This window comes from Petaurus breviceps, unplaced genomic scaffold (genome assembly GCF_028583685.1).
Source record: "Petaurus breviceps papuanus isolate PSGF00001 unplaced genomic scaffold, PetGlider_PUasm1.0 37, whole genome shotgun sequence".
Taxonomy (NCBI): domain Eukaryota; kingdom Metazoa; phylum Chordata; class Mammalia; order Diprotodontia; family Petauridae; genus Petaurus; species Petaurus breviceps.
In genome coordinates, this window is record NW_027186296.1 from 19,365,260 (window position 1) to 19,387,496 (window position 22,237).

The window sequence follows — 22,237 nt, forward strand, 5'->3', positions numbered from 1 at the left end:
CTGAATGAATTCAGTTCTTCTCGATTCCAAGGCAAATTGTCTATCCACTATGCTACTACTTATCTTGAGGAATATTTGAGGAAATTAAAAAAAAAAACCCAGTTATTTTACCAATAAAGATAATTTAGGTATCAATTATCTGTTAAGTCCCAGAAAAAAATTTTTTAGGGCTTACTCTATGTTCGATGAAAATAAAAACATACCTGTTTGACATCTCGAACAAGGTGAAATAGCATTGGATTAGTTGGGCCTTGTTTCTTTATGGAAAATGAGAAAAAAAAATTATAAATATGAAAATTACTAGAAAACTATCAATGAAGCTTAGGAAGAATTCAAAAACAAAGATTTATTTATGGAAAGATTCTGAACCATTGATCATCCATACAAGGATTTTCTCATAGACTACCAGAGCTTTTTAAGGAAGTCAAGGTGAATAGGATGAGCATTTCAGTCAAATGCTTCAACTATGTTTAATATGACCCAGGTAGTTATAATATAGGTTGGGTTATATAAGTTTAATATCAGGTTATAATACCAGTTTAATCAGTCAGTAAGATAAGAGAGAGTTGTTACCATCCATAATAAACTTTCCTGATTTCTCAGCTACTACTGCCTTTTCTCCCCAAACATCTTTTATTTGTATGTTTTATGTACATCTATGTACCTGTTTCCTTCTCTTGCCAGACTTTAAGCTCATGAAGGAGAAAGACTATCTAATTTTTTTCTCCTTATATTCCTCAGAGCCTAACTCACTGCTTACTACATAGTAAGTAAGCACTTAATAACTATTTGTAGACTAAGAAATTATAGCAATGTATTATTATAAAATTAGGATTGTTATACTGTAGATAAAAATACTTCAATATACCTAACTTATTTTCTCAATACAACAGTGAAAGCTCATAAAGTAGGGGGTAATGTATTCTAGTATAAACAATGAAACTTTATTTAAAAAAAAGACAGTTATGTACACACACAAAACCTCAAAAATGTTACGATGTTGTAAATACAGGGAATTCATCATGTAAGAACTTCTGACAAATCTACATCCTTTCTTCCTCTTCCACGTATGAGACTCAAGTAAAATTCCTTCTTATTTATTACTAGGTAATAAGTTCTCTCCCCTTTCTAAATTCTTATTGGAAATCTGGATCATAAAGTCTGTATTGCTAGTAACCTGTGATATCCTTTCACAATGCCTTGGCACTCTGATATCTTCTTAAGACACCTAAGATATGAAGATTTTAAAAAATTTATTCAGGGAAATCCAGTTTCAGAAATCAACACTCTCTATCTCTCTAAACTTCATTTTCCTTAGCTGTAAACTGAAGTATCTGGACTAGAATACCAATAAGGTCTCCAAGGTTCCTTTTTAGTTCAAAATTTTTGAGTTCTCAAGGATAAGGACTGTCTTAAAATCATTTTGTTTCTTTCAGTGCTTACCACCGTGTACTGAGTAGTGGGTATTTTAATAAATGATTGCTGACTCTTAAATCTCCAACGGGATTATAAGCTTCTAGCGGGGAGGGACTTTATTATACTTCTTTGTATTACTCTACAGCAGCTAGCACAGAACAATTAATAATACATGTCCAAAAATAGTCAAATAATTGGTTGTAGATTCAATGAAGAAATTTTAGAATTCTTTATCAAAAAAAACAATGAGAATGAAATAGGATTTAGCATACAAACACTTCCTTTATAGAATTCCCTGAAAGTACTGAGGCAATAGAGAATACAATGTGCTCTTAACTAAGGACTTTAGGGAGCAAAGGAAGAATATGTGAAAAATAGTATAGCCTACTGCAATGAGCACTGGAATACCAATAAGTAGGTGTCTGACTTAGGAAATCACCAATCTGTGCTTCAGTTTCCTGATCTATAAAATGAGTAGGTAAGAATAAATGAGTTAATCTAACCTCCTATGGATGTTTCCAAACAGATTTTCAAAAAATGGTTATTTTACCACAGCAAGGAAGAGAAATATAAAACTAAGAATTTTAAACGTTTTAGAAATTTAAAATACATTCAAAGCTAGGTAAATGTATTTTAAGTAATGAAAATAATGAATTATATTCCACAAATGTGGAAAAAAAATGTTTAACACTTTTTTTTTTAAAGCAATTGGGGTTAAATAACTCGCTCAAGGTTACACAGCCAGTTATTTCTGGGTGTGGTGCTAAGTATCTGAGCCCAGATTTGATTCCCCAGGTCATCCGGACACTGGAGCCAGTGCTCTTACTCGCTGTGCTACCTAGCTGCCCCTCACACTTTTTTTTAAAGAGATGGGATTTTTGTGAAGGGAAATTTTTTTTTTAGAAAAAGTTTATTGACATCTTTTGACTTTTACAGATAGAGCCTCCACCTACTGAGCTTTCTCTTCTTTTCAAAAACAATAACAAAATCCCACCAGCTAATCAAAACTAGTTGATAAATTAACCTCATCTGACAGCATATGCAAAACCACCAACGAAAGAAGATATACTTCCTCAAATATTTTCCAAGGCCAAGGGTTTCCATTACAATTATACAGCATTTAGCTTTTTTTTAAAGTGAATTTTTTAGTGACTAACAAAATATTTTAACAGATTTCTAAAGTATAACAAGTAGTGGGAAGCAGGAAATTTGGTGAACTGGGATAGAGAGTTCATATACCAGAAATGGAATCAATAGGTATCAAAAAGTACACTGAAGGAGAAAAGGGAAGATACTGATGTAGAACAGCAGTTCTTAAACCTTTTGATCTCAAAATTCTTTTACACACTTAAACATTAATCAAGGACCCCAAAGAGCTATTTATACCTGTGATATATTGTTCTGGTTGAAATACAGCCAATTCTCACCTAAATTAGGCAGACCTTTCCATAGGCTTCTCCTTCTGCTCCAACATGGCTTCAGTGCATGAAGCAGAGGATACCTGGCAAGGCTGCACTAGAGCTGCCGTCACTGCTGAAGCTCCTGCCCCTATGTCCCCAGGGAAGGTCAATTTGTGGAATAAGAATTTGTATAAAGTGAGGACTGTTTGTATACAAAGATATGTACTTGGAAAAGAATATATTAATATGTGAATGTCTTAGTATTAGTATGAGAATACGTCTAACATGATGAACCTCCTGAAAGGATTTTGGGATCCATGAAACACACTTTGAGAACCACTAGCACAGAGGAACTCAGTCACTATGCATGGGACAGTGAAGGACTACAAGTTAAGATGTCCCTAAATGAACTCATTATCCACTCTAGTGACACCCTATTGCCTTCAGGATAGAATAAAAAAAAATCCCTCTTTGGCATTCAAGACTCTTTGTAACCTACCCTCTCCTGCCTCACTCCACCTGTGCCAGTCTTCATACACCTTATATGCATCTATATATTCTTTAATCCAGTGATACTGGCCTACCTGCTATTCTACAAATATGACACTACATTTCTGGATATTTTTCCTATATGTCTGCTTTTCTGTGAAATGCTCTTCTTCCTCATCTCTGCCTCTTGGCTTCCCTTTAAACATAAGCTAAAATATTACCCTGTGAGGAAAATTTTTTTCCAATCTCTCAATTCTAGTGCCTTCCCTCTATTAATCACTTCCTGTTTATCTGGTATAAAGTTTGTTTACAATATCTGTTGTGAGGGCAGAGATTGCTTATGTTTCTCTGTATCCTTAGCTCTTAGCACAGTGCCTAGCACACAGTAGACACTTAATGTTTTTGATAAAGATGGTAGATATGCTATAGACAGTATACTTTTGATATAATTTTTCAATTTTGAAATACTTACTGTGTTATAAAGTTCTTCTAGCCTAGGAATTGTAAGGAATTTGTGCATGCTTACTCCATTTTCAATAAGAAGTTTTACAAATGCAACTCTGTCCATTACAAGTGCATCTAACATAGCTTGTTCCAAAGATCCAACCTAAAAAGGAACCAAAATAGGTAACATATTTAAGCAATGTTAATTAAATGACTTTTTTTTAACAAATAGTTGTAAAAATATGACCATTACTGACTACATTCTGTACATTTACATCTAGTTCTCCTTAATAATGAGGATGACAATTGTAATAAGTCAGATGGATAAACAGAAAATTCAGATTTCAGGATGGGAAAGAAAGGAATTCTTTGAAATAATACGAGACTGCAAGCAGCCAGAAAGAAACAATTCAAGTATCGTGAAAACACAATCAGGATAACACAACATCTAGCATCTTCTATATTAAGGGATTGGAAGGCTTGGAATATGATATTCTGGAGGTCAAAGGAGCTAGGATTAAAACCAAGAATCACTTACCCAGCAAAACTGAGTATAATACTTCAGGGGGAAAATAGACATTCAATGAAATAGAAGACTTTCAAGTATTCTTGATGAAAAGACAAGAGCTGAATAGAAAATCTGACTTTCAAATACAATACTCAACAGAAGTATGAAAAGGTAAACAGGAAATAGAAATCATAAGAAACTTATCAAAGTTGAATTGTTTAAATTCTTATATGGAAAGATGCTATTTGTAACTCATGAGACCTTTCTTAATATTAGGGTTGTCAAAGGGAATATATAGACAGAGGGCACAGGGTGAGTTGAATATGAAGGGATGATATCTAAAAAATAAAATTAAGAGGTGATAGAATGTACTGGGAAAAGGAGAAAGGGAGAGGTAGAACGGGGTAAATTCACATAAAAGAGGCAAGAAAAAGCTTTTACAGTAGAGAGGAAGAGGGGGAAAAATGAGGGGGGGACTGAGTGAATACTCTCATAAGATTTGGCTTAAGGAAGGCATAACATAAACATTCAATTGGGTATGGAATACTATCTTACCTTACAAGAAAGTATAGGGGAAAAGGGATAAGAGAAGGAGAGATGATAGAAAAGAGGACAGATTGGGGGAGTGGGTAATCAGAAGCAAACAGTTCTGGGGAGGGACAAAGTAAAAGGAAAGAATAGAATAAATGGGGGAGGGGGAAAGGATATAGGGAAATATAGTTAAGTCTTTTCCAACATGACTATTATGGACTGTTTTACATGACTACACAGGTATAACATAAATCGAATTGCTTGCCTTCTCAATGGGGATGGGTGGGGAAGAAAGAAGAGAATTTGGAATTCAGAATTTTAAAAGCGAATGTTAAAAACTGTTTTTGGAGCAGCTAGGTGGTGCAGTGGAGTCAGTAGGACCTGAGTTTGGTTCTGACCTCAGACACTTAACACCCACACACACAAAAACTAGCCATGTAACCTCTGGCAAGTTACTTAACCCCAACTGCCCTCCAAAAGGCAAAAACAAACAAACAAAATAAAACAAAACTGTTTTTACATGCAACTGGGAAATAAGATATACAGGCAATGGGGTATTGAAATCTATCTTGCCCTACAGGAAAACAGAAGGGAAGAGGATAAGAGAAGGGAGGGCAGATTGGGGGAAGGAGTAATTAAAATGCATGTCATATTGGGGTGGGGGGAAGAGATAGGGAGAAAATTTGGAACTCAAGATCTTGTGGAAGTGAATGTTGAAAACTAAAAATAAATTGATTTTTTTTTAAAAAGAAGGAATATGCAAAGAAACACTGTAAAACTTTTATTTCTTTTTTTTTTAAAGCAACTGGGGTTAACTAACTTGCTCAAGGTTACATAGCCAGTTATTTCTGGGTGTGGTGCTAAGTATCTGAGCCCAGGATTCAAACCCCAGGTCATCCTGACACTGGGGCTGGTGCTCTTACTTGCTGAGCCACCTGGCCACCCCTAAGCAATTGGGGTTAAGTAACTTGCTCAAGGTTACATGGCCAGGAGTTTCTGGATGTGTGTTAAGTGTTTGAGCCCAGATTTGATTCCCCAGGTCATCCCGACACTGGAACCGGTGCTCTTACTCGCTGTGCTACCTGGACACCCCAAAACTTTTATTTCTAATGGAAGGAAGTAGCTGGGGTAGGGAGAGAAAAGAAGCCAATGCTCTCAATATATATGACTACTTACAGAAATCTGGGATTTTGATTCATTTTTTATTTGATTTGATTAATTTTGATTCATAAACTCTTCTGTTGTTAAGATGTTGGAAATCATATTATGAAATTTTAATGTTATATGAATAAATGGTAAAAAATGAAAAAAAAAAATGAGATTTATTTTTAAACAAACAGAATGTGGATGGGGGCGAAGTCAAGATGGTGGACTAGAAGCAGGACCTCTGCTGGGCTCTGGCTTCCACCTTCCCCAATCCATGTAAAAGGGTACTCTAAACAAACTTTGGAGCTACAGAGCCCACAAAATGACACAGAGAAGCTAACCTTCTGTTGAGGACAGCCCGGCAGGAATTGGCCAGTGCAGCGCTCTGGGAGCCAAGCCCGCCCCACACATAGGCTTTAGCCCCAGGGTAAGCCTGACCAGCCTCCGGCTCAGAGGGACCCCAGATCAGCAGCAGCTATGGCTGTTTCCAGATTTCTCAAGACATAGATGCGAAGGACAAAGTGAGAGGTCACTGCAGTCTGGACTTTGGGACCCAGTAAGTGGGAGTGCATGGCTTTTGCCCCCGGGCCAGAAACAACTGAGACAACAGCACAGCCAGCCAGCATGCCGTGGCAGCTTCAGCTCCTGGCCTGCAGAGTGTAGGGGGACCAAGCACCAGTCTGAGGGGTAATCGCTCTTGCTTTAACCTTCTTGGATCTGGATTGCAGTCTAGGGTGGAGGTCCTGGGAAGTGTGTCCAGCCTGCCAGAGCATGTTGAGACCTCAGAGAGGGCACCCAAATAATACCTCCAGCAGCTGAGAAAACCCCAGCGTTTGGGATGAAAGCTCCCGTCTGGTGGCAGAGTACTGCTGTGGCAAAAAGCCCAGGGGTCAAGTGACCGAGGGGCGACATGACCAGGCAAAGGAAACAAAGCAGACAGAAGATTCCAACATTAGACTCCTATTTTGGGGACAAAAAGGAGCAAAGCATGGAACAGGAGGAAGACAGTGAAGTCAGAACTCCTGCACCAAAAGCTTCAAAGGAAAATATGAGCTGGTTACAGGCCATAGAGGACCTTAAGAAGCAGATAAGAGAAGTGGAGGAAAAATTGGGAAGAGAAATGAGAACAATGCAAGAAAATTATGAAATGAGAGTCAACAACAGCCTGACTGAGGAAAATCACAGCTTAAAAAATAGACTAACTCAAATGCCAAAAGAGGCTCAAAAAGGCAAAGAGGAGAAGAATGCCTTAATAAGCCGAATTTGCCAGATGGAAAAAAGAATCTCAAAAGCTCAATGAGGAGAATCATTGCTTCAGAATTAGATGGGAGCAAATGGAAGATAATGACTTTATGAGAAGTCAAGATGCTATTAAACAGATCCAAACAAATGAAAGAATAGAAGGCAATGTGAAATATCTCATGGGAAAAACCACTGACCTGGAAAATAGATCCAGGAGAGATAATTTTAAAATTACTGAACTACCTGAAAGCCATTATCAAAGCAAGAACCTAGAAATCATCCTCCAGGAAGTTCTCAAAGAAAACTGCCCTGATGTTTTAGAACCAGAGGGCAAAATAGAGGTTGAAAGAATCCACCAATCATCTCCTGAAAAAGATCCCCAAAAGAAAACTCCTAGGAATATTATAGCCAGGTTCCAGAATTCCCAGATAAAGGAGAGAATATTATAAGCAGCCAGGAAGAAACAATTTGAATATTGTGGAAACACAATCAAGATAACCCAGGATCTGGCAGCTTCTACAGTGAGGGATCAAAGGGCTTGGAATATGATATTCCAGAGGGCAAAGGAGGTGGGATTAAAATCAAGAATCTCCTACCCAGCAAAACTGAGTATCATGTTTCAGGGGAAAATATGGTCATTCAATAGAATAGAGGATTTCAAGCATTCTTGCTGAAAAAAAAAAGCCAGAGTTGAACAGAAAATTTGACATTCAGATACAAGAAGCAAAAGAAGCATGAGAAGGTAAACAGGGAAAAGAAATCATAAGGAACTCATCAAAGTTGAACTATTAACATTCCTACATGGAAAAACAATAATTGTAACTGATGAAACTTTTCTCAGTAGTTGAAGGGAATAGAAATATATTTATGTCTATATAGGAGGGTATATGGGCATATATGAATACATATGTGAATGTGTGTATATATGTTTACAGGTATATATAGATAGAGGGCACAGGACCAATTTAACAGGAAGGGATGATAATTAAAAGGTGCAATTAAGAGGTGAGAGAGGAATATAATGAGAGGAGACCGGGAGAGACAGAATGGGGTAAACTATCTCATATAGAAGAGGCAAGGGAAAATGGTTACAATGGAGGGGAAGAATAGGAAGGCAAAAGGGAATGGGTCAACCTTATTCCCATTGAATTTGGCTCAGGGAGGGAATGAAATACACACTAAATAGGATATCTCACCCTCCAGGAGAGTAGTGGGGGAAGGGGATGAGAGGGGACATGATGGAAGGGAGGGCAGGCTGGGGGTGGGGGAGGGAAGTTGGGAGCACCCACTTTTGAAAAGGGACTGGATCAAAGTAGATAATAGAACAAGTGGGAGGTGGGATAGGAGGGAGGGAAATATAGTCAGTCTTTTTCAATATAGCTACTATGTTATTGTTTTGCATTAGCCACACATGTACAACCTATAATGAACTGCTTATCTTCCCAGTAAGGGTGGGTGACAAGGGAGGAAGGGAATGAATCTGAAATTCAAAGTTTTAAAATCAAATGTTTAAATATATATATATATACACACACACACACACTATTATTAATACTATTTTACATGTAATTGGGAAATAAGATATACAGGCATTGGGGCATAGAGATCCACTGGAAAAGTCGAAAGGAGTATGGGAGAAAATATGGGAGAGAGCATATTGGAGGAGGGGATATCCTGTGGGACTGCTATTTTGGGGCGGTGGGTAGGGGAGAAACGGGGAGAAAATTTGTAATTCAAAATCTGGCGGAAATGAGAAGTTAATAAAGCATTTGAAAAAAAAGGAATTATAAAAAAATAAAAAAAACAAATAGAATCTGAATCACTGAGAAAAAAGGCAAAATATAAAGAGTTAAGATCACAGCCACTCACTTTTACTTTTTTAAAAATTTAAACAAAACTGGAAGGAGAACTAGCCATGATTTCAGTGAACTCCAAAGTTGCTAGAAAACTAATGAGATCAAGAAGTCATAAATATTATAACCTAGAATAAAAGCACATTCATCATTTAAGTAGAAGTTTTGCAGAAATACCAGAAGCTGTCTCTTTCAACTAAATTATACAATTACTAGTATGCTCCAGAATTAAAAAGGCAAATGCCTATAACTGAAGGACCCTCTCTCAGAATAAATGAAACATTTACACTTCCTATAAATGAACAGTAAAGGTCTGAAAATGCAAGGAGTTCATTTTAGTCAGTACATTAATAAGCATTTATTTAGCACATACTATGTTCCAGGCACCATGCTATGTGTTAGGGATATAAAGACAAGCAGAAATCAGTCACTACTCTCAAAGACTAATAGGAAAGCCAACATGAAAACACTTATGTACAAATAAATTGTGTAAAAGATAAATGGGAGATAATCAATAAAGGTAAGGTAGTGACATTAAAGAGGATTAAGCAAGGGTTCTCAAAGAGGATGAGGGTTTAGCTGGGACTCAAAGGAAACCAAGGAGCAGAGATGAGGAGCACAGCAGAGTTGAAGAATAGCTGGTGAAAACGCTGAGAGTTCAGAGATGGAGTGTTTTATGAGTGTCACTGGATTGAAGAGTAAGTTGTGGAGGTATAAGGCTTAAGACCAGAAACATAGGAAGAAGCCAGACTGTAAAAGACTTTGAATATCTAACAGAGGGTTTTGTAATTGATTTTGTGGACAGGGAGCCACTGGAGTTTAACTGAGTGTGTTGGGTTGACATGGTCAGATCTCTGATTCAGAAAGATTAATTGGACAGCTAAGTGGACTGGAGTGGAGAAACTTGTGACAGGGTCAAAAATCAACAGGTTATTGTAATAGTCCAAATGTGAGAAGATGAAGGCCTATACCAGGGTGATAGTAGTGTCACAGGAGAGAAGGGAGCATATACAAGAAATATTTGAAAGGTTAAACTAACAGCATGTAGAAAAAGTCTAGATAAGGAAGAGTAAGAAAGTGAGGATGACCCCCTGGTTGTAAGCTTAGGTTAACTGGAAGAATGGTGGTTTCCTAAAAAAACAAAACAAAAAAAAAAACAAAACCCCAAACCAAAAAAACCCAACAGAGATAACAAGTGGGGAAGGCTTGGGAAGAAAGATGGTGTGTTCAGATTAGAGATACTAAGTTTAGGATGTTTATGAAACATCTAGTTTGATATATACTGGCAGGTGGAGATATGAAACTAAAAGTTAGGCTAGGTAAGTAGATTTGAGAATAATCAGTACAGAGCCTACAGAACAGAAACCATGGGAGCTGAAGGGCTTAGGACAGAACCCTATGGAGTATTTATAGAAAATGAGTGTGAACTAAACAAAGATCCAGTAAAGTATAGTAAGGAGTCATCAGATAGATAAAAGTAGGAGGCAAACCAGGATAGAGTGGTTAGTAGTATAAAAATCTAGAAAGAAGAAAATATTGAAAAGAGAGTGATCAACAATGTCAAAGGCTGCAGAGAGTCTGTCAAGAAGAATAAAGACTGAGAAAACAGATGGAGAAGAAAAAATTTAAGACTGGACTACCTGAAAGGCATGACCAAAAAAAGAGCGTAGACATTATAACTCAATTGTCTTAATAGAAAACTGACCAGATCTCTTAGAACCAGAGGACATTGAAATTGAAAGAATCTATCAGTCACCTAAAACAAATTTCAAAATGAAAACTCCGAAAAACGTTATAGTCAAAATCCAGAGTCCAGGACAAAAGGGGGAAAAAATGAAAACAATGAGAAAGAATTCAAGTACTGAGGAACCCTAGTCACACACAATTTAGCAGCCAGCAATACAAAGAAACAAGAGTTTGAAATATGACATTCTTTTAAAAGGCAAAGGACACACACACACACACACACACACACACACACACACACACTCATACATTAAGCCAAGAATAACTTACCCAGCACCCAGCAAAACTGAGTATTATCTTATGGGGGAAAAGACCTCTAATGAAATTGAGGATTTACAAACTTTCCTGATGGAAAGACCAAAGCTAAGGAGAAACTCTCAAATTCAAACACAGGAATGAAAAGAATGATAAAATGGTAAATAGGAATAAACAATGAGAGAGGACTAGAAAAGGATGCATTTTTACTAGAAAAGGATAAATTCTAATAGGTCCACTAGATGGTATGATGGATAAAGCACAGGAAGACATGAGTTCCAACCCACCCTCAGATGCTTCATGCTTACTAGCTGTGTGACTCTGAGCAAGTCAAAGTTACTTAACCTCTGTTCTCAGTTTCCTCAATCTATAAAATGGGGATAATAACAGCTTCTACCTTACATAGTTTTTGTGAGGATCAAAATGAGACATCTATATGAGAGTTAGTACAGTGCCTGGCACGCAGAAGACACTTGATATAAGCTTATTTCCTTTTCTCACCTTCCCTAATATAGGAAGACGATATATGTGTCCCTTCTGAAGTCTATCATCAACATGGTTCATTGAGGAAATCGATCAGAAGGCCTGGGAGTAGTTCTATTAAGTCTTGGTGATTTTAAAAATAAGAATGGAAAGAGAAAGGAAAAAGAATACACTGGGGAGGGGAAAGGAAAGTTAGGGAAAATTATTTCACACAATCAGGGTATACAAACATACATTTATACAAAGAAGGAGCAGGAGTTGGGAAGGCGCAGCTGACACTTGAACTGACTCTCACTTAAACTGGTCATAGGAGAGAATGAACATGCACAGAGTTATGTACAAAAATACATCTCACTCAAGAGGGAGACAGAAAGGTAAGGGAGAAGGCGAAATCAATGAGGGCAGATTAAAGGAAGGATTGATAATACATAAAACTGTACTTAAAAAAAAATTATGTCTTTTTGAAGTAGCAAAGAAATGTAATCGAATAGTATTGCCTTGTAAGAAATGATGAAAGAAATGTTTTCAGAAATACCTGGTAAGACTTAAAAGAACTGATGCAGAATAAAATGAACAGAACTAGGAGAACAACTTATACAATGACAACAATATGATAAAGACAAACTCTGAAAGACTTAGAAACTCTGATCAGCATAATAAGCAAACCTGATTCCAGAGGACTAATGATGAAATATGCTACCCACTTCCTGATTGAAAAATGAAGGACTAAGAGTACAGAATGAGAACCATTCCTACTCCCTGAACACATTCTGTTTTTAGTTTTACTATATACATGTTTGTTAACATGGGTTTTTTTTTTCAGTTTCATAAGGGAAGGGGAGGCAACTTTTTGCTGATGGTAAAAAATAAAGTTTAATTATGAAAAAAGACATGAAATGATGGAGGGGTAGAGAAGTTAGGGTAGAATAAGACCAATTATGCATGTAGTAGGGGTTGCCCTGATAGGAAGAAGGACCCTTCTTCATGTGAGACAGAGGTAAAGGTGGAGATACCCACAAAATGCATCTCAGTGATATAAAATAAGGAGAGAAGAGAGATTTTGCATATGGCCTTGGTTATTTCTTTCCTAGTAAAATATGCAACAAGGTTCTTAGTTGAAAAGGTGTGGGGAGAAAAATGTGTAGGAAGTTCAGGAAGAAACAAAAAAGTTTGGAATAGTGAGTTAATTAAGGAGGTGTAAAGGGACTGTCTTTGTTATTTTTTAACTTTATTTAATATTTAATTTTTTCCAATTACATAAAAAAACAATTTTAACATTCTTTCTTTTTCAGATTTTTAGTTCCAAATTCTCTCCCTTTCTCCAACGTCACTGAGAAATCAATTTGATGTTATTCATGTGTAGTCATGCAAAAACAGAGCCATGTGTTATTCTTTGAAAGAAGAACACCTCCACACACATACACATACTCAAGAAAAACTAAGAAAGTAAAGGAAAAGTATCTTTGTCTTGCATTCAGACTCTACCAGTTCTTTCTCTGGAGATGGAAAGCACCTTTTATCATAAATCCTACAGAATTGCCTTGGGTCACTGTATTGCTGAGAACAGTTAAGTTATTCACAGCAGATCATCATATACAATATTACTGTTACTGTGTGCAATGTTCTCCTGGTTCTGTTCATTTCACTTTGCATCAGTTCATGTAAGTTAAAGGAACCATTTTGCCATAATGATGGTGGCATACAGTTGAGATCACAAAGGTTTGTAGTGAATCCAGTCAGCAGAGTTTTGTGATTTTCTCTATTTTCCTCAGCAGGTGAGTAGGAGGGAAGGCAAAAGACGGTGGGAATAACCCAGGACTAAGGCTAGACAGGGCAACATCAGGGACAATATAAAGGGGAAAAGGTCTCAAGCAGAGTGTAGAGGTGAACTGGTTTACCTAAGTGTTAAAAAAGGGAATGAGAGGAGCACTGGTACAGAGGTGATAGTCTGGGAAAGAAGTGATGGGATGAGAGAGTAGAGATTATAGTAAAAATGAAGAACAGAGTTTGGGATAGTAAGGTAGAAGTGAAATGAAAAATAAGATTGTGATCAGGTAAGGGAACGTAAAGAGTTCATAAATATGGAAGCACAACATTTGTATGTGATTGCAAGATCAAGAGTATGATTATTTTTGTATGTAGTTGAGATGCATTAGGATTGAGGTTAAGGTTATAATGAGTCATGAGGGTATTTGATAAAAGTATCAGTATGTATGCTAAAATTCCCTTGTATAAGGACAGGAATTGAGGAGAAGAGAGACTGTGAATTAGGTACGGAACACTAAGGAAACAAGAGTGCTCTGTAGATTGGCAGACAAGAACTACCAAGATTTTGATTGGATGGCAGATATGGATAGTCAATTTCAAAGGAGGAGAAGTTAATGAGAGACAGTGGTAGAGAGAGAACTTGGAAATGGTACTTGAGAGCAAGAAGTGTTCACTCCTCAATCAATATCAGTGAGTTGGAGGTATATGTAAAAGTATAGTCTACTGAAAAATGGATGCTATCAAACTAAAATGATCAAGTTTAACTCAAAAGAAGAAGTTTAAGAAGGTACCACTTATATTTCTTTGCAGAAGGGAGAGATTATGGATGTGGAACACTAAATATAACTGTCAGATTTTAAAAATTATATTGATCAGTCCTACTGAACCACCCCTCCCTTTTGTTTTTTTATTATAAGGGATGGCTCAATGGCAAGAAAAGGGATAGTTTGGAAAATACAAGGGATGCAAAATCAGAAAATATCAGTAAGTTTATTTTTAAAAGTCAAAACCACACAGAAGAGGATGGAAGAGTGTGTAAGAGGAAAGTGTTGATATTACTGTGCTAAATATAGAGAGGGGTACTGGACTTGAGATTTTATGGTATACGGAATTCTCAGATGAGGAAACTACTAATACAGTCTAGCAGTATCTTTGTGATTTATGGTTTCAGAGAGATGCCTCGGGTACTCAGTGGACCAAGGCTTGGGCTACTGATGTAGTGCCAGACAATCAGTGGCACAATGATCTCCAATTTTTCCCTCAGGCTTTAGAATAAACAGACCAGCAGTATGAACAACACTAGTAAGCTATAAAAATCAATGTTTTATCCTTACTGAATATTTTTCTCTACTCTAAAAGTCCATCGACTTCTATAGCTAAAATAAACCATTTTTGTTAACTTTTAGATGGAATATAAATGTCTCATTTCTTCCCAATTTCAAATCTGAGCTACCAGACTGGCCTGTCCTGGCATAACAACATCTGTCAAGCTTGCAATTTTTAAAAAATGTTTAAACCAAAAAAATTACATGTCTTTTCAAGAGTTCACTGTCAAATTTACTGCAAAGCTACATATGTGAATAAAAATTAGTGTTATTTTAAAAAAGTCTTTTCTTATGTAGATCCTCACTATTTAAGAGACATTTCTTTTTCTTTTTAAGTTATAAATTTAAAATCAACTGTTAGGGGACAGCTAGGTGGCACAGTGAGTAAAGCACTGATTCTGGAGTCAGGAGGACCCAAGTTCGGTTCCGATCTCAGACACTTAACACCCACACAAAAACCTAGCCGTATAACCTTGGGCAAGTTACTTAACCCCAATTGCCCTCCAAAAGGTAAAAAAAAAAAAAAATTCAACTGGTAATGTGGCTGGAATGCATTACATTTGAAACTTAAGACTAAAGAATTTTATTAAGGGCCAAAGTTCATCCCCAGAATTAATTTCTTTACTGGTTTACTATAATTCTTGCACTTTAAATGGAAGTGAGTTTAGAAAAACAAACAACCCTTTTAAAAAGAGTATGCTCTCACTATCATTACCTTTTTATTTTTTTGGAGAGGGTAAGGCAAGGCATTTGAGGTTAAATGACTTGCCCAAGGTCACACAGCTAGTAAGTGTCCAGTCACTGAAGCCCGATTTGAACTCAGGTCCTCCTGACTCCAGGGCAGGTGCTCTATTCACTGTGCCACCTAGCTACCCCTATCACTACCTTTTTAAATGAAATACTAAATAGGTAACACAGCTGATGAAAGCTGCACTGCTATCAGTGAGAATTTTAGATATACTATATGCTACCAGACACAAAACAAAATGCATCTACATCAAGAATCTACTATATGCAGAAGCACTGTATATGTATATATAGATGAAAAATAACAGTCCTTGTCCTTGAGGAGCTTACAACTCAGTAAAAGGGGTTAACAAGTACATTATAAAACTTGTAGGCAGAAAGTGATTAGGGCAATGGAAATGTTTTGACAATTAGAAGAAACATGTATAGGGAGAGATCACTTTCAGTTGGAGGAAATCTAATTGGACCTAGAGATCAAGAGGATTAATCAAAAAGTTTACCTGAACTTGTATACCCATTAATGAAAAAAAAAGTTAAATCATAGCTGAGTGAATTATGCAATCACTCAGGTCTTAACATAAACTTCCAAGTTGCATTCAGAATAAAGATTGTTTACATACCAGCCACTGTTGTCCATAAACAAATACATGATTTTTGGCAATATCAACTCTATCCCATGCCAGTGTAAGAACAAGTTGGTCAAATGCAGATGCATTAGTGCCTGAATCAAATAAGGGGACATGTATCAACATGTAAAATCCACAAAATCACCATCTTTTAAACATGAATATCTATAATGATTATTCCCCTAAAAGACAAATTAAATCTGTTATCAAACTTTCTTACCCTGCCATAGGGGTGTGTGAGAAAAGCAAAGTAATATCTATCTCAACTCAATTAAAAAAAAATTAAACATATAACTATATAGAACTGACTTCTTTAAGGAGGCAACGAATACTACCAACTAAGGGATCATGAAACTCTTGCCAAAGAAGTGACACCTGAATTGATGGTTGAGGAAACTGTTATGTGTACTTGTAAATCAAAGGGAGTAATATGAAGTAAGTTTTGAAAGTATTTTAAATGCCAGGCTGAGAAATTAGATTTTTTCCCCCCTAACAGAAAAGGGGGGAAACTGAAGCGGTGGCTTAGTTTGGCAACTCTGAGCAGAATGGATTGAAGAGGGCAAAGACTGGAACCTAGGAGATCAAATAAAAGGATGCTATAATAGTACAAAAGAAGGGTGAAAAGAATGTGCAATAGAATAGTGGGCACGTAAGTGGAGAGAAGAGAACAGATGTAAGACTTGACAGCTGGGTATAAGAGTTTTAGAGCAGAAAATGTAGAATGACTCCTGGCTTGTAACTTGGGTGCCTAGAAGAATGACAGGGTTCTCAAAAGGAAACCAGATAGGTTTGAATGAAAGAACAGTTTAGGGGGAAAGATACTATGTTGTTAGAGTTATAGATTGGACAGTTAAATGATGATGCCCAAAAGAAATAAACTAATGGGTTCAGAAGAAAAAAAAAGTTTAGGTGTGGATAGGTTTCTATTCTGGGTTGCCTTTGCCTGTAAAATGATAAGACTCTTTAAGGCAGGGACTGTGATGCCTTTCTTTGTATCTTCTGTGCTTATTAGCATAGTGCCTGGCAGGTATTTGGCACTTATTAAATGTTTATTAACTTTAATTCTGGATAGGAAGAACAGAAAATTTTCAGCATAAGAAAAAAAAAAGAGGGCCAAGTATACCCATAGTCAAGAGGCTAGAGATGGATGATCTGGAAAATGAGACTAATATTTATGGTAAGGCCTAACTGGTCTGACCAATGCTAAGTGACTTCTTCAGCCTTAAAGGTCTCTCTTAAAAAAACCAAACCAAACCAAACCAAAAAACAACAAATCACAAGTTGACAGCTTAAATGAGTCAATCACAGCTGTACTTCTATCAGCACTACAATGTCATTATCTCACTGATGTCTAGGACCCCTTGATACCTAAATTCCCTCAATCAATCAATAAACATTAATCTCCTACTATGTTCCAGGCATTATGCTAAGCTCTGGAGATCCAAAAAGAGGCAAAAGGTATTCCTTGCCCTCAAGGAGTTCACAATCTAATGGAGGAGACAACAAGCAAACAGATATGTACAAACAAGTTCTATACAGGATAAATAGGAAATAATTAAAAAAGGAAAGGTATCAGAATTAAGAGGGGTTAGGAAAGGTTTCCTGTAGAAATTGGGACTTAAAAGAAGCCAGGGAAGCCAGTAGGCAGAGAGGCGAATGGAGAGTACTCAAACATGGGAGACAGCTAGAGAAAATGCCTGAAGCCAAAAGAATGGCTTATTTGTAGAAATGAAGAGGCCAGTTGTCACTGGATCAAAGAGTATGTGGTGAGGAGCACTGAATGGAGGATGGACCAAAGAGGGGAAAGATTTGAGACAGGTAGATGCACCAGCACTCTATAAGGCATGAGGATAAGGGCTTACACCAGAGTGGTTGGAAGAATCAGAAGAAAGAAGGCACATTTGAGGGATGTTGCAAAGGTGAAATCAACAGGCCTGGGCAACAGACTGCATATGAGAGATAAGAAAGCAGTTAAGGATGACACCTAGGTTGTGAGCCTGAGGGACTAGGAGGATGGTGTTGCTCTTGTAACAGGGAAGGTAGCAAGGGGGAGGATTTAGGGGGAAAGATAAAGAGTTCAGTTTTGGATATCAGTTTAAGTTGTCTGAAAGGCAGTTTGGAGATACGAGTTTGGAGGTCAGCATAGAGGTTGGGACAAGAAAGGTAGATCTGATAATCGTCAGCATAGAGATGGTAATTTAATCCTTAGTGATAAAATCACCAAGTAAACTACAGAGGGATAAGAGAAGAACAGGAAAGAAAAGAACCCTGAGGGACCCCTGTGGTTAGAGGGTGAGATCTGGATGAGCAAGCAAAGGAGACTGAGAAGTCTGATAGGTAGGAACTGAGAGAGTGGTATCCCAAAAATCTAAAGAGAAGGGAGTATCAAAGAGAAAAGGAAGATCAATAGTGCCAAAGAAGTTGAGGAGAATGATTGAGACTAGACCGATGAATCTGGTAATTAAGAGATCACTGGTAATTTTGAATAAAGCATCTTCAGTAGAATGATAAGGTCAGATAAGGGCTTGGAAAGGGTTAAGAAGAGAAAATTGAGACACCTCCTGTAGATGGCTTTTTTGAGTTTAGCCACAAAGTGCAGAAGAGATACAGGATGACAGTTTACTGGAATGCAAAGATCACAAGTGTTTTTTTTTTCTTTTTTCAGATGGGGAGACATGGGCATGTTTCTAAGCACGAAGATATGTGCTAGTACACAAAGGAGAGATTGAAAAGAGTAGGGATGAGAGGGAGGGTAATCTGTTGAAGGACACGGGATGGAATGGGGTCACTTAAGTAGATAAAGGAGTTAGTCTTGGTAAGGAGTAAGAACACCACTTCATTTGAGATAGGGATGAAGGAAGAGATAGTGGCAGAAGGCAAGTGAATGATATAAGATTAGGAAGGGAGGAGAAGAAGAGAGACTTTAGTATGCCAATCACACTGATGGGTTTCTTGACTGTGCATTCTGCTGGAATTCTGAGGAATGCTGACCTTCAATTTAAAAACTCTAGCCATCAATGCTGCCTACACAGCTAAGCCAAAAAACCCTGCCTATTTCTATGTGAAGAGTGAAGGGTGGGGCCTTACATGTTGAGAACAATAGCAATGATATACCAGGGACTAGATGGGCAGCTGTACTACCTATTGCACTAACTCCTAAAGCTCTATTCCCTTTATTTGTGAAAGTATCAGCTTACCAGAAAACCAAGTACTGAATCTGTTTCTACATGATCTACCTCATCAAATTGAATGTGGAATTATTCTATTTAGGTGAATGCTCATGCCCATCTTTTTAATGAAACAAATAGCCTTCTTGAGCAAAATATATTTGCAAAAGATTTAGTAAGGTAAAGAAAGTATCTATCTTCTCATACAACAATCACTTTACATATAATTATAATGATTGAGCTTGGCTCCAGAACAGAAATGAAGAACTGTCCTGCATTCTTTGCAGAGTTATGCAAACCCATTAATACGAAATATGGCATATGTTGTCACTTATTAATGCTTTGGATGGTTTTCTTAAAATTCTTTTTTAAACCTCTAATTTTTATTCTGTTACATGGCATGATTCATTGGGGGAGGGAAGAATGGAGATGGGGGTGGATAAGGATATATTTTAAAATGAAGATGATATAAACACAAGAGGTATAACATTTTAAATAAAGGAAATATGCTATATAGTACAGAAAATGTAGATACTTTTAAACAAAATTTAAGATCTTACCTTTCAGCAGAGCTGTAAGTATTGCAACATCAATATCTTGATGTTCATCTGACCCAATGTGGAAAACAGTTATCTGTTGCAAAAAAAGTAATGTATATTTATATTCACACTTTTGCCTTTAATATACCAAGCAATCTTTAATGTCATTTTAAATAAGGGGAAATAAATTATTTACAGTAAGAATTTGCATATCAATATGACAAAAAAATAGAACAAGATATACTATTTCTCACATAAAACAAACATTCAATTATGGTAAGATTTCAAAGGACTTTACATAATTTCATTGACAGGAAGGCAAATGACCATTTAATGTGCTGTATATCTCAACAAGACGACAGGATTCTGAAGCCTGGGTTGAATTTAAGCTATCCTAGCACCTTTGAAAAAATACACATTAATCTCCCCAAGAATGCTCAGGACTAAATATATTAGAATCTATAATGGGTGAGTCCCAAATCTTAATCAGACCAAAATGAAATCCAAACCACTTGGTACCCATATTAATCAACAAGACAACTGATTATGTGCCACCCACTGTGCTAAGCATGCAGCACACAAAAATAAAAATTTCCACTTGTGGACACCAAATTGTGCTGCATACTGACAATTCTAGATATCTTAATTTCTCTTAAAGGTAAAGCTTTGGAGATGGGAGGAACCTAAGTGACCATCTAGTCCAATTCCATCATTACATAGATAAGGAAATTGAGGTCCAGGGACATTAACTTTTCTACAATCAGAAAGATGAATTCATAATACCTTGAAGATGAAATAGAGCATTCATTCTTCAATAAATGGTTGTGTGAATAGGCAATTAATCAGAGGAAGAAATTTATGAAAAAATGCTCAAAATCACCAATAACTAAAAGAAATGCAAACTGAAGCAACTCTAAGGTTCTATAATATACTAATCAGGTTGACTAAGATCATAAAAAAGTAAAATGACAATTGCTAGAGGGGCTCCAGAAGGACAGACTTGCTTATGTACTGCTAGCACAGCTATGAATTCTGGAAAACAATCTGAAACTATGCCCAAAAAGTCCATTTATACAGCAATGGCTACTAGGTCAAGGACTTAAAAAAAAAAAAAACTCAAAGAAGGAGAAAAAGGGCCCATATATACAAAAATTGCTAAAGCAGCTCTTTATGCTATAGCAAAAAACTAGAAATTCAGAGTGTAGCCTTCTACTAGGGAATGGTTAAACAAATTATGGGAGACAAATTTAACAGAATTCCAATGCACCATAAGAAAATATTAAAGAGGCAGTTTCAGAGGAAACGGAAAGACCTCCATCAACTGACAAAGAGTAAAGTGAGGTGAAATGAGAGGATAATTTATACAATGACAATAACATTTAAGAGACAACTTTGAAAAACTTTAAAACTCTGATCAATACAATGACAAAATCATGATTTCAGAAGACCAAAGATGAAATATATTAATGTCCTCCTCTGAAAAAAGTGATACTTAATATGCAGAATGAAAAACACTTTTTTTGGACATAGTCAATGTGGGAATTTGTTCTGTTTGTTATGGAAGTTTTGTTTTTATTTTTTATTGGGGGGGGGAGAATGAGAAGTATAGGAAACAAATTGATGATTAATTTGAAAAAAATAGTAAAATTTTTTTTTAGAGTAATTAGATTTATTTTATTTAATCACGAGGAGAGTTGTTGTTTTAAAGATAATCTGATCACTTCTTAACTACTGTCCAGATGTGGCAAAACTAGTTGGTCTTATATTAAAACATCCTGAAGGGGCAAATTACTCAATCAACACTGAGTATGTGTGCATGTGCATGCATACACACACAGAGGACTGGTCACCCTAATAGATTACATAGAGACATCACCCTGAAAGATTTTATATGTTTGTAGATAAACAAGCATGTGAAAAACAAAACCTCTTGAATTAGCTTGTTTCTATAAAATCTGATTATTACTTAGCACATAGTCATTCAGCTATTAAAAATAACTAAAATATTGCAATAAACTATAGAATAACAATTTTTGATATGTTTATATATTTAACAATGTTTGATATGTTTATATATTTTAAGCCTTCATATTCTAATAATAGTTTGAGTGCATCTATTTCTTCAACGTAATCTTTCATTCTTCAGAATTCTCATCATACTTAAAATGTTATACAAATGTCAGCTGCTACCTCTCCCAGGGCTTTCTTATATTCTAATATAAATGAGTTGTTTTTTTTAAATACCATTCTACTGCTCAACTAACTAGATTCCAGTCTTATTTATAATGTATTCTGAAAGCCTAAGCACACATTATATCATTTCTGATATATTTATTTAGTCTGGACTTGTGATTTGATCTGTGGTTTGTGATTTGATCAGAGGGAGCTCTCTGATAAGGAAATTCTTTATCAATGTAGGTATGAAAGAATTCTGCAAATAGCGTATTAGAAAGTATCCCAGGGCACTGACAGTTTAAGTAACTTGATCACAGGTTATATAGTAAGTAGGGGCAGGAGGACTGAAGGAGGGACTTGAACCTAGGTTTTTCTGAC

General features: G+C 36.4%; 1 protein-coding gene across 1 annotated transcript in view; it reads right to left on the bottom strand.

Annotated features, from left to right (window-relative positions):
- Window positions 1–22,237, bottom strand: part of TRPM7 (transient receptor potential cation channel subfamily M member 7) — a 163,672-nt gene that overhangs the window by 58,215 nt on the left and 83,220 nt on the right. Inside the window, exons 10-13 of the mRNA XM_069098043.1 lie at window positions 19,706–19,778; window positions 15,973–16,073; window positions 3,778–3,912; window positions 204–257 (exon numbers count right to left, since the gene is read on the bottom strand). Of these exons, the coding sequence (XP_068954144.1) occupies window positions 204–257; window positions 3,778–3,912; window positions 15,973–16,073; window positions 19,706–19,778 (363 nt within the window). The remainder of the gene's footprint in view (window positions 1–203; window positions 258–3,777; window positions 3,913–15,972; window positions 16,074–19,705; window positions 19,779–22,237) is intronic.